Genomic DNA, 12489 nt, shown 5'->3' on the forward strand with positions numbered 1-12489 from the left:
TCAAGCAGCACTGAAATCTTTTCAGATGGGGAGAGTCATCTCTTCATTTAGAATTTACAAGAATAAGAGAGATTTATGGATAAACTGAAACAATAAGAGGAATGGCTGTGGGGTAACCTACTGGATTCTGAAGGGCTTTGAGTTAACTGCTCCAAGCGGTGAATTCAACATTATCGTGATCTGACTGCCTAAAGAAATAAATACTTCAGAAGCAGCCTTGCCCAATAACAAGTTTTCAAGTGATCATTGAGTAAACTGGTAGAAGGGCATCATCTCTAACTCTTACACATACCTAAAGGACTCGGACTATCGTTTTGATCCCTTGGAAGCATGCAACATCAGTGAAGAGCACTAAGTTGAACAGAATAGCCAAGGAGCTGAGATGGGGGGGATGAGAGGGTGGGCTCAGGAGGAATACACTGGTGAATTGACCGATAGGTCTGTTTTGCAGTATGTCCAGTATTTTTTTCTCTAGGATGCTTGAGAGAATGGACCACAGAAAAATCTCCAGGTGCAGACGCAGATCTATCTTCTAAGCGGTTAGCGTCAACAGCAGCATCACACTCAGAAGATATCAGAGACCCTGGGAAAGCAGAAAAGCCAAAAGACATTGTACATTCAATCCCCAAATTACTCAGAACTAGAAGCTAGCATCTACATGCCACCGCAGCATAGCCACTAGGCAGCACCAGGGAAACCATTTCATATGTTATACAATCACTATTCCTTTCCACCATCCACTTGAAGAGGATCCTAATGAATGTCTACGATATTGCCACATCCTTCATTTCAACTTCTGCGAACCTTAAGTGAACAGTTTGACAACAGCCACGGTTGCAGCATGTCCAGGGAAGCACTTCCAGCCCGCACCCTCCCTCCGTTCTCCCTCCCGAGCAGTTATTTCCCTCTCCGTTCAGGCACCTTTACCATCCACCTGACCACACTCCAGTCTGATTCTGCTGAAACAATCTGGGTGACGTTTCCTATTTTACACCCATATATATCGTCACATCTATATATAAATACAACAGCACATATTATAATAATTGTCTGCAAACATATACATATATATATATAAACAAAATTAAATTCACTGGTGGTGTCTTTAAATACTGCACCATGATAATATTAATCATAATAGCTCACACATATCTAATCATGCTTTTTCTTGCACACTGAACGGATCAACCTATGAGCAATCCCCGACTCCTAGGGAAATAACCTTAAGGTCAGCAGCTCTAGCTGTGATGGATCTGGAGGCAAAGCAGCTCCACAGCTGAGCTCCCTTGCAGACACTGCCCTGCCAACAGCTTTTCACATCCCCCTACTCAGAAAAATGAGAAAACGTCTGTAATTACTACTGATTGAAACAGTGGTAGTATCGCACAGAGAGAAAGGATGCATCCACTGGAAGACAACCAAAAATACACAAGAGGATCTCTGTGGAGCTCATCTTTGCTGCGCAGCCTTCATGTTACTGGTTTTTCAAGTTTTTCATCTTACTAGAGCCAGAAGCACAATGAACTCCCTTTTCAAAAGCAGCGTCTTTGTTCTGAAAGGTCACAATCTCGACTGAACATCTTATGTTGTGTCCAACATGCACAATAGTTTTCAGGGACTTTTTATTTCATTTTCAATGTCCTGCCAAAAATGCAAAGAACAGGCACAGATTCTGTATTATTTAAGATAACATGGGGTTTAAACATTGATCAGGGGAGGCAGCAGTGTTCCTGATGAGCCGAACCCCACGCTTGGGTAAACACAGATGCGACGGATCACCTGGGAACCCTCCCATCTGTATTTAACACAGCTGGGCTTTACAGACACCACCACTCCTTTGTACACACAGAACCGCCTCATGTGGTGCCACTGGTTTTTAAAAAAAATACAAAGATGCTGCTCTTTCCACAGTGTTTTGCTTACCCTGCCATCCTGACCGACTGTCTATCCTCATTTAAAGAGAACAGGCCTTCTACCTAAATTAGTCATTGTTTTCCATTCTACTGTTACCTGTCTTTCAAATCTAGGTAGGAAAGCTGTCAAAAACAATTACTTTTTTCTGACTCGTCTGGATCTACGTCTCTCTCGAGTCTTATCAAACAATAGCAAATGGAAATTGAGGCAAATTTGGAAACTTAGACTGAGAAGAGATCATATCATGATCCGACTGCATTTGGGGTGCACTGGCAGAGATTCTCTGGCATCGCGGTGTTACTTCTCCCTGCTTACACCCCTGGGTCTCCCCAGGCACATCACGAGCTCCGATCCCCAGCAAGCCTAGACTGCAGATTGAATTGCTCAATGCCAAGCATTTGAGTGACAGAGGCACATCAAGTTTCCCTTCTACTATTTGATAAAATTCTTTAGGGGAAACCCATTTTCTTTATGTAGATCTCTGCCTCCAGGCGTCAAATAGGTGGTAGGTCGGTCTGATCAAAGGGAAGGGTTCTGGGATATGTAAGATAACACATCAACATCTCGCACGCTTGAATCCCCCTGACAGAGGTCACATAAAGAAAACGTGTTTCTCTGGAGCACACTACCATCTCCATCAGTGCCTCAGCTCAGAGTATCTCCCCATTTTCTCACGTGTATTTTAACATCATTACGACTGCTGGCCACTCTTCACTGTGACATGAAACAGGCAGATTTTCCCCTTCTCCCCATCACACACGCACAAAAAAGACTGGCTAACTCTGACTTCATTTCTTTTCCATAATCTGGGTAACACATCCTGGTCTTCTGTCTCTTGGAGACGGTGTCGAGTTGTTCACGTACCAAGCGGTAGAGGAAAAATCCTGCACTGTAACCAGAGTGTCCTTATCAGAAGGATAACACCGTTGAAGAATATTACTGACTTTGACTTTACATAGACGAGTGGCAAAAAGCCAGACCACAACAGAAGAAGTGGCAAAGACAAGGACAGCATGAAACTGTAACCTATTACTTTGTTTTAATCAAAAATTTGAAAATAATTGGGTCATCAAAGGCTGAAATGATAACAAATAATGAAAAGCTAAAAGCCAAATGTGGAGCAAGCTGTAACTTATGGACGTGGTATTCACAGAAATCTGAGAAAAAAGCACAAAGCTTCAGTAAACAAATCTCGCCAGGCGCTATTTTCCCTATACGGGTCTAAACAACATTTTTGTTTTGTTTCTGTGACATCGTAGCAGAATTCAAAGCAGCAGCAGAATAACAGAAAATGAAAAAAGAACAATTGAAAACTAATTCGTGCCATCAAATGACTACAGAGAAAAACCAGAAAACTATAAAGGGACAGTCACTCTTATCGTTTCCTGAAACTTTGCTTTTTCTTTGCTGTGTGATAAATAAGATTAGAGGAGCTTAAAAGTGAAGTCTCTTTTTAAAATGGTTGTGTCTGTCTCCTCAGCCTTGGCTTTCACCTGCAGGATGATTCTGGGGAATCACTGAAACGCTCTTCTTGCACAGGAGCCTTCTGTAGTTGCTACTTACTACTGCTTCATCAGCTAGCATTATACGTTGGGTGGGGCATTTTATAAACACAACTGTGTGTCTGAGCATGCAATTGTAGCTGAAATCACTCATTTTCTTACATCCTCGCTCTTTTGATCATACAAGAACACTAATGGAGCAGTGTCTCTGTCACCATACTTGCCATTCATGACAGTGGTACACACACAGAGACTACCCCCGGATTTAGTGGTTTAGTGACCTCCCGCCACGCAACCAAGCCTTGCATGACTTTTAAAACCTCACCATTCATTCTGCAATACTTGTTCAGAAAAGAAAGGCTTGTTTCAAGCCAGCTTTCTTGTACCACTGCAGGATTTCAACAATTTCTTGGTGTTTGCCCCCTGCAGAATACATGCACTCTAGGAGCAACCTCCTCCTTAGTCTAGCACCATCTTCATCTGCATTTTGTGCTCGTTACTGATTTTTCTACTCTAGCATGGATGCCACCTCTTAAAGTTTGTGCTTCATGTCTACTGGTACAGCGACCTTTTCCAGCGGGACACTTCCCCTGCCCCATCTCTCTCACTGCTTTCTCTGAGCTCTCTGTGCTGCTGCTCAGCTACTGACGCTTAGTGCACCGACCTTTCCTTGTTTCAGAGCTGTTCAGGAAATCCAGAGCTCACCCTTCTTCCCCTCCTGCTCATCTAATGAGCTGTGTGATGCCACACAACTGCTGATATTTTCAGGGATAGTGGCAGAAGTACATTAATGAATTTATTATGGATTTTTGTGTTAAATGTATTATGCAAATGTTAATCAGTTTCTGCAGAACTTCGAGAAAGGTGCTGCATGAAATAAACAATACGGTGTTAGCTCTGGCAGTAAAAGTTATAGACCTTCAGGTGTTTAATATTCAATGTGAAAATTCCTTAAAAAAATTTTTTTAAAGGGCACGTTGGTAACATTTCCCTGTGCAAATGTGAACCTGCACACTCTTGGTCCCTGATGTTAACAAACATTAGCAAGTCTGTACTGCGCATGTCCTTGTTTTATTTGACATCTACTTTGCACATCACATTTGTCAGGGCCACTGAGGCCAAGAAACAGCTTCTCCTTGAACCACCTAATGACAGATCTACAACTTGATGACATGTTTATACTCCTCCTCTCTGCTCCCATGGAATGTTTCTAAGTCCTGTTAATTCTAATAAATGCGATGTATTCAGAATTAACATGTACAAATATTTGCATAGCCCCAGCTAATTCAGTCTCATGTAGTCCTCAAGGCTTGGAGCATAGCAGGTTCTACAATCCTTCCATTTTACACCGGTTCTAGGACTTTCTTCAGTACCTAATCTACATGGCACAAGATACACGGTGTTTTCTCCCAAATAACACATATAATCCTTTTAGCACAATTTATAGGCTCATTATAGGGGAAGTTCTTTTCCCTCGCATTCATTTGGGTAGCACTTCAGCATATACCCTTAGGAGTTCACTGTGAACACTAGAGATACCTACACAGCAAACTACAGTTTGACTGTAGTTTAACCTAACTAGGTCAAGCAATAGTTGAAGTGAAGGTGTAACGGCAGAGGTTTTTGCTCATGCTAACCACCAGAGTACATGCTCAGTGACTCCACAGTGCTTCTCTAACCCTAGCACGTTACTGCCTGTGCCATACCATCCCCAGTGCTATTGTTACCCACGATACCAGATTCCCTCGGTCCCTGCTCCAATCACAGCCAACTTGCTGTGTGCATATTCTCCAATGTTCTACGCAAGCATCACGTACCTCTAATCTGTCATAAATGGATACCCCATTTAGTCTAGGTTATATGCTTACAGTGAGCAGTAGAGGCATTTAGGTCGTGGAGAGACTCCTGAAAGGGTAAAGGTAGCTGCAAATACCTGAAAATACCTTTGGAATCACAGAATGCTTTGGGATGGAAGGGACTTTTAAAGGTCATCTAGTCCACCCCCCCTGCAACTGGCAGGGACATCTACAACTAGAGCAGGTTGCTCAGAGCCCCGTCCAGCCTGGCCTTGAATGTTTCCAAGGACGGGGCATCTACCACCTCTCTGGGCAACCTGTTCCCATGTTTCACTACCCTCACTGTAAAAAATTTCTTCCTTATATCTAGTCTGAATCTACCTTCCTTTAGTTTAAAACCATTACCCCTTGTCATGTCACTACTGGCCCTGCTAAAAAGTCTGTCCCCATCTTTCTTATAAGCCCCCTTTAAGTACTGAAAGGCTGCAATAAGGTCTCCTTGGAGCCTTCTCTTCTCCAGGCTGAACAACGCCAGCTCTCTCAGCCTTTCCTCATAAGAGAGGTGTTCCATCCCTCTGATCATTTTTGTGGCCCTGTGAGGGCCTATGAGGCTAAGAATTAGGAATGCCCATCCCTGAGTGAAATGCCTATGCTACGCTTGAGCTATTGGGTCAATAATTAATAGAAATGGTATAAATTTAAGCAAGGCAACATAGATGTTTATCATGTGTTTTTCATTGGTGTTCTGAGCAAAACTGTGGAGTGACCTGCAGAGTGGTCTCTCCCAATATACCCTTGAGCAGATACACGCTTCCTTACACCAGTGAAGACTTGCTGCAGCCTGCGAAATTTTGAAAATAATCTTTGCCTGTAAAAGATGAGCTTATTGCTGATAAAATCCAGGAGTCTGTGAAAAGGATCACAAATCACTCTGCTCCTCATTCACTCCCACATGCTCTCATGAAACTCAGTGTACTGGATGAGCCGGGCAGTATGATATGATACAGCCTTCTGCAGACCTGGACCTGCACTTCTCTGCTTCGTTCATCTTCTTACTGGGTCTCCTGCTGTATGTTCTCAGCTATTCTATCTCATAATTAAATCCTTCTGAAGCACACAGATTTGTTCCTAATCCTTGCCAAAAGCTATACCTGACAGAGGTGCCAAGTGGTTTGCCCAAACCCATTTTAAGAAGCCTTTTTTTTTTTTCTTTTTAAAAAGGGCTAAACTTGACCACCTGAGGTTTTCAATGAGGACTAGCTGAGCCACAGAGGCTAATGTGGATGACAGCACACACAGATGAAGGAAAAAGGACAGGAAGTTTGTGAAGGGGAAAGCATGGAGATAATCCAGGAAGAAGACTCCTGAGCATCTGAGAGGTCAATTAGGGAACCTTGAAAGGTTGACAATGTCCCTTTAAGTTTTATAACAGCATAAATGATTCATTTATCATTCTTCACTGGTCACCTAATGAACAGTTAGACTGTTAAATGACCTCAACTTTGCCTTGGGCTCTTAACTCCAAGCTAGTTACTGCCTGGCCGCCAAAATCCTAACTATAAAATGAGTCATTAATGCTTAAAGAGGAGAAACGTTCCCTGTCCACCACACAGAGGAATTTGTGCTTGGGGTACAGCTCCTCCATGTTTTGTTAGCCCCTCAAAACACAGCGCTAGGATAAGAGGGAGACCAGCCCAACCACAAAGGTTGCCGAGATGAGGGAAAAAAGAAACATGAGAGCACTCTGGATGCCCCAGCACCTTCACCATCCATGGACATTTGACTCCTGGAAAACTTAATACAGCAGACAGCAGCCACCCACTCTCCCTGCAGAGCCTCCCCTGCATAGAGCCTCCTGCTCTGGTGGGACCAGCCACTGCAAGTCCATGCTAACTTAGGCAGGCCAATTAAAATGGCCTAAAGTAGACAGATAGGACAACTCTTCAGACATCCACTCTATTTGTATCTAACTTTACCAATTATATCAGCTACTCTTACTAAAAAAATGATAATATTTCTGCCTGCAGAACTTGCTTATTTCTTATCTTCAAATCATTACAGCTACAACACAACTATCACCAAAGTCGACAAGTGGTTTACACCTTAATTTGTGCAAAAATAATCAATTTAAAGCCTGGAAGAAACCAAGATTTAATTTAACCAGATTAATATCTTAAATTGTAAAACAGTCGATAATAACAGCAAAGTTAGACATTTAGAAAGTAACTACTGCACATGCATTAATGAACACCTCGAAACACATTAATAAAGTCATGTCAACATGACCTTGTTAGTATGTTTATGTTTTTCTTAGGCAGCTCCTTCATGGACACTGTAATAGGGAATTCAGTCCCTTCTGTTCCAACAGCAAAATTTACCATAAATAGCAACTTCTGGCTGGGGAAAGTCTTCTGATGACTGTCCCCATGCCACGTAGCTAGTCAGCTCTTTCCAGGCTCTCTGAGATAATGGGCAGAAATAAATTATTTCAATATGTATGAATAATATTGCATTTTTATGAGTGTTGCTGTTATATTACTAACCAGTAGAAAGGCTAAACACAATTAGTTATTACTGTGACCAAGGGTAACACATTGAAAGTTGATGAGTTCAGAGTTTGTGCCAAACCATGAACCTTTCACAGAGCCAAACTACCCTTGTAGGGTCTCACCTAGTCTGTGAGATCCTCTCCCAGCTTTCCGGGACCCTGTTCAGGTTTCCTTGATGGCCAGCATCCACAGGTGATTCCTTTTACTCAGAAATGAGCAAGAAAATAAAGACTCCTTCCAGTTAGCCTCATAAATGTACATGTACACGCTCAAAGGGATTAGTCTGCTAGCTTGGCTATGGGACTAGAGGTGATTTTCAAGCGCAAACACGTCTCAGTGTAAAAAACACCTCCCTGCCTTCTATCTGTACAGATCCACTTGTATGAACTCTAACTGGAGTTTCATTTTTCTCACCAACCAGCTGTGAACTAATTACGAGGACTTCTAACTAGTCCTGCTCCCTCTCCAAGCATATGGATCCAATTAAGTCAAACTGCAGCTGATTTTAATCAATCTTCCTTGAAGCAGCCAAACTTGAAGAATCTCTTCTCCTTCAGCTCGAAGAGGAGAGGAGAGCAGGAAAAGCAGGAGAGTAGTATTTGCATAAGGAACACTTCACATCCGCTTGGTTGCCTGTAAACACAAGGCTCCTAGCAGTAAGAAATGCTAATTGAACACTCCTCGCAAGTCTTTCCTCCCACTTTATCCGAAAAGCACTGATTTGATCAGTCTCTTTGTTCTTGGCATCGAGTTGCACTTTTCCACCAGCGGCTTGGGAAGTTGGTCCAGATCGTTTCAGATAACTAAACAAACCAAACCTTCCACTGAAATCTCAGCAAGTCTGCCCACCGTAGGCCAAGCAGTAATAGCACATTTGCTTTCCTGAAAGCCTTTTTTGCTTCGTCGAAACAAAGGAGGATAGAGGAGAGGAGACAAAATTGTTTGGTTAAACCCATTCTTTTCATATATTTCATATATTGTATGAATCCCTCTCCTGAGCCACAGTTCAAATGTTTTTCTTAGATAATATCCTGGGCGATGGGCAGGCACCCTCAGCAGGGCGTCATTTCTCTACAGTCCCAACATTTCTTGTGTTTTTGTAATCTGAGGTTTTTATTAGCAGTAAAGACCTGACCAGTGAGTAATATCCATGCTAAAGTCTTTATACCAGTGAAGGAAAATCAATGCAGCCTGCAGCTAGGTGTCAAGAGCCAAGGGGTTTTGGAAGAAGGGGTGTGTGGAGGTGTAAAGCGCCTTCAGCCATAATTCAAGCTGTCCCCACACAAGCACAGAATACAAAGAGATGTCAGATGTTACATACACTGCTGTGGATTGCTATCAGTATCTCAGTTTCTTTATTTGCTAATACTGAGCTCAGGGAGTGTGAATCACACACCTAATACAAAAGTACCTTTCCAAATGCTCGCTTGCTCTCTGGTCAGTCCATCAGGGTCCTGTGGTTCACAAAGTGGGCTATTGTTAGCAGCAGCCAAAGCAGAGATGAGCAAAATTCATGTGCCAATACTCGGATACAAAATGATGCAAGAGGAGGCAAACATTTTTGAGACTTTACTCCTTTCCACACATCAATACAGTCAAACATTGATGTTTTAAATTACCAAATATTAACCGTATCTCCCTTGATTTCATTCACCACACATGGCTTTGTGAACTCAACAGACTTCAGTCCAGTCCAGTGTAAAGCAGTCAAAGCCTTAATTCTACATCCTGCCTCTTCCTCTTCCAAATTCACAACTTTAGTATGTCCCTCCTATGCATCTTTCATTTAGTAGATACAAGTCCAGAAAGTCATAGGTTTTATTTTAAAAAAGAAAGAACTGGAGATAAAGATTTATCAGAAATCACCCTCATCCTACGTTGTTTAATGTCACCCCTACTTTCTCTTACACCTTTATTTGATTTTATGCCATGCTTTTCCCATGTTTGTAATTTCAATTATCTTTCTGTTCAGTAAAATTTTCTTGTGATTTCTACATATAGTTTGTCTTGCCTTTTTTTCCCCTTTGTGATAAAGAGAAGTTATTTTAACCCATCATTTCCCAGTGATTTCTTTCAGAGATGGGAATAAATAACATGTCAACTGGCAACGTTTCAGTGACCTTATCTGGGTGTATAATAATATTTTCAGCGTATTTGCTCAGCGCTGATAGAAGAGGTGAATTTCTAAGCTTATCCTTAACTTAGTGGGTTCCCACTGTAAAGAACCTTCTCCCAATGTGTTTATAAAAAAAAAAAAAAAAAGTCATTCTAAGCTTGGGCTGTCAAGATATTTGCTTCTTAGGTTGAATAAAAAATGGGAAAGCTGATGTTTTCCCCTCTGAGGACTTCTGAAATCTTGACCATTCAGTTGGGTACATACTGAACAATACTGACACTTCAGCATTCAGCTTACATATTCCTATATTTATGCTCTCCTCTCTACTCCTCCGCCTTTGGAGAAGCTGCTTTTGGCAGCCAGTCTTCTAAGATACAAGTAAAGTGAGAAGCTAAGGAAGGGGAGCTACCTCCTCTTAAATGAAGAATTAAAGCGATGTCCTCAGCCTGGCAAAGCAGATTTAAGAGCATGATTACCTTAATTCAGCTCACTAACTAGCCATTTGGGGGACTAGCGGATTTCTCTTTCCTAGACCTGCTAAGCCAGATGATCACCCTCCTTCTCTTTTTCCACACCTACATGTTATCTCATCCTTCCCATATAATTTTTACTCTGCTCTATCTGCAGGTCATTCCTGTTCTCCCCCACTCCCTCCACAAAGCCCTGACCTGCCAACACCGTATTCACACAGAGAGCACCATTAATGAGATAGGTCATGGGGATCCTGTGACGAGCTTTCAAAGCCTTTTTGGTGAGCAGTACAACTGTTATTGTATAGTAGCTTTACCACTGTATGAAGGTCCCATCTTGTTCCTATCACCACATTACTTTTCTACACTGTGAAAGCTCAGCTAGCCAAACAGTAGCTGCTGTTGATCTCTACTGAGGACCAGAAAGCAGACAATTAGCAAGACTACACTGAAGACTTTGGACCTTTCCTCTTTGAATGTGCAGTTTAAAAAGCTTGGTGTTTTGGCATCTCAAGAGCAGTGTAAGAAACAAAGCAAAGCATCTCTAGGTATCACAAAGAAAATAGGGAATTCCTCCGGTCAGACCTTCCTGGCAAGCCAGCAGCCATTGTGAGACAACGTTGCCAGATTAAATGTGACCTGAGTGAGCTGTAATCTGCTCTGAAACCAAAGCTGCTGTTGTGTTTGTTGGGAGACCTAAGCATCCAAACACCAGTCCAAACCTTTCATCTCCTTCTGATGACTGAAACCCAATTAAAGGAGAGCCGGGTGACAGGTTTCACACTAAACATGGCTCAGCAGAGATGCTCAGCAGCTCTCAGCTCCCTGCTTTATCAAAGCTGTCACTTCCCCTGTCTCTAGGAATTGGTAATAAAAAAAAAAGATTTGATTCGCCTCTAATAGGTGTCAAGATAAAATCAATGGTCTGTCTGAAATCTGGGTAATTTCAAACCTGCAGGTTTTCTACGATGAAGCAATTTACACAAAAATGGAAAAAAATAAGAGAGAAGGAAAGAAAAATTAAGAGAATGGAATGCTACAATGCCGAATTGTTCAGCATATCAGCGAGAACAGAAGGGAGAGAGAACACTATTCATAGCAGGATGGGCTTTGATTAAACAGACTCAGGTTTTTGTTTGCTCCAGCACCTTTCAAACAGGAAACACTGTAAAAGCTTGAACCAACTCCCATGCCCCTCCTCTGCACAGGAAAGCTGTTCCCAGAATGAGAGCTGGCTGAATAGACAGTCCACTCAACTGCTGCAGGTGCCCTTGCCCTCCTTCAAGGAGGGTGAGACTTCATGGATCTATCCAGAGTGTAAAGCTGAAGACCTTCTGCCATATAGGACAGCACTACCTCAGGAAAAGGTAAAACACCCACAGTAGCACAGCAAAAGAAACACACTCTCATTCTTCCGACTCTACCTTCTGCTCTCCATGTCTGTGGTCTGGAGATGCTGCCATGTCATCCTCTCAACGTCACTGATGCTTCCTGGCTTGGAAAACTACTACCTAATGAGGCCACCAACTGGTGGTCTCTGTCTCCATCGCTGATAGCAGCAGTGGAGTCTTCAGTACGAATGGAGCTCAAATTTTCCTATCAGCTCCATGCTGTTAAGAACTGTCTACACTCCCACTTTGGCACGAACTAATTTGGAGACAGACAACTTATGGTAGTGGAGTTATTTAAAATGGAACAGTTTTTAAGGCTCCAAGAAACCTCCAAAGAAGAGGTTCCAGCCAAAGGCATCTAAAAAGACAACTGCATCCGCGTGATTGCATCTGACATCAAAACACTCCAATAACATGGTCAGAGATAGAGGTGTGTTGATGCAGTTTGCATAGGCTTCCGAGAAATGCCTTGCCCAGATTGAGGGAAGTGAAGCTGCATGATGTGAGCATTCTGGCACAGCTGTTAGAACAGCTATGGTGAATGGACCAAGTCAGGCTCTCCAGCTGCTCTGGGCCTCCACACCTCCTACCTGCAGAGTTAGCTTCTCCAGTTTCATTTCCAGAGATCTCTTCTCCTCTTCCAGCTTGCTGCGTTCAGCTTCCAGCTCCTCAATTTTCAGCCTGGAGAAGAAGGGAAAGTTAATACGCTGTGTCCCTGCACAGTCCCACCACAAATAATCAAGTAAAACAT

The 12489-nt window shown here is 42.5% G+C and overlaps 1 protein-coding gene across 1 annotated transcript in view; it reads right to left on the reverse strand.

Annotated features, from left to right (window-relative positions):
• Nucleotides 1–12489, reverse strand: part of MAD1L1 (mitotic arrest deficient 1 like 1) — a 380415-nt gene that overhangs the window by 151145 nt on the left and 216781 nt on the right. The window contains exon 15 of the mRNA XM_082311897.1: nucleotides 12329–12419. Within this exon, the coding sequence (XP_082168023.1) occupies nucleotides 12329–12419 (91 nt within the window). The remainder of the gene's footprint in view (nucleotides 1–12328; nucleotides 12420–12489) is intronic.

The sequence above is a fragment of the Platalea leucorodia genome, assembly GCF_965183815.1.
Source record: "Platalea leucorodia genome assembly, chromosome: 5".
Lineage (NCBI taxonomy): Eukaryota > Metazoa > Chordata > Aves > Pelecaniformes > Threskiornithidae > Platalea > Platalea leucorodia.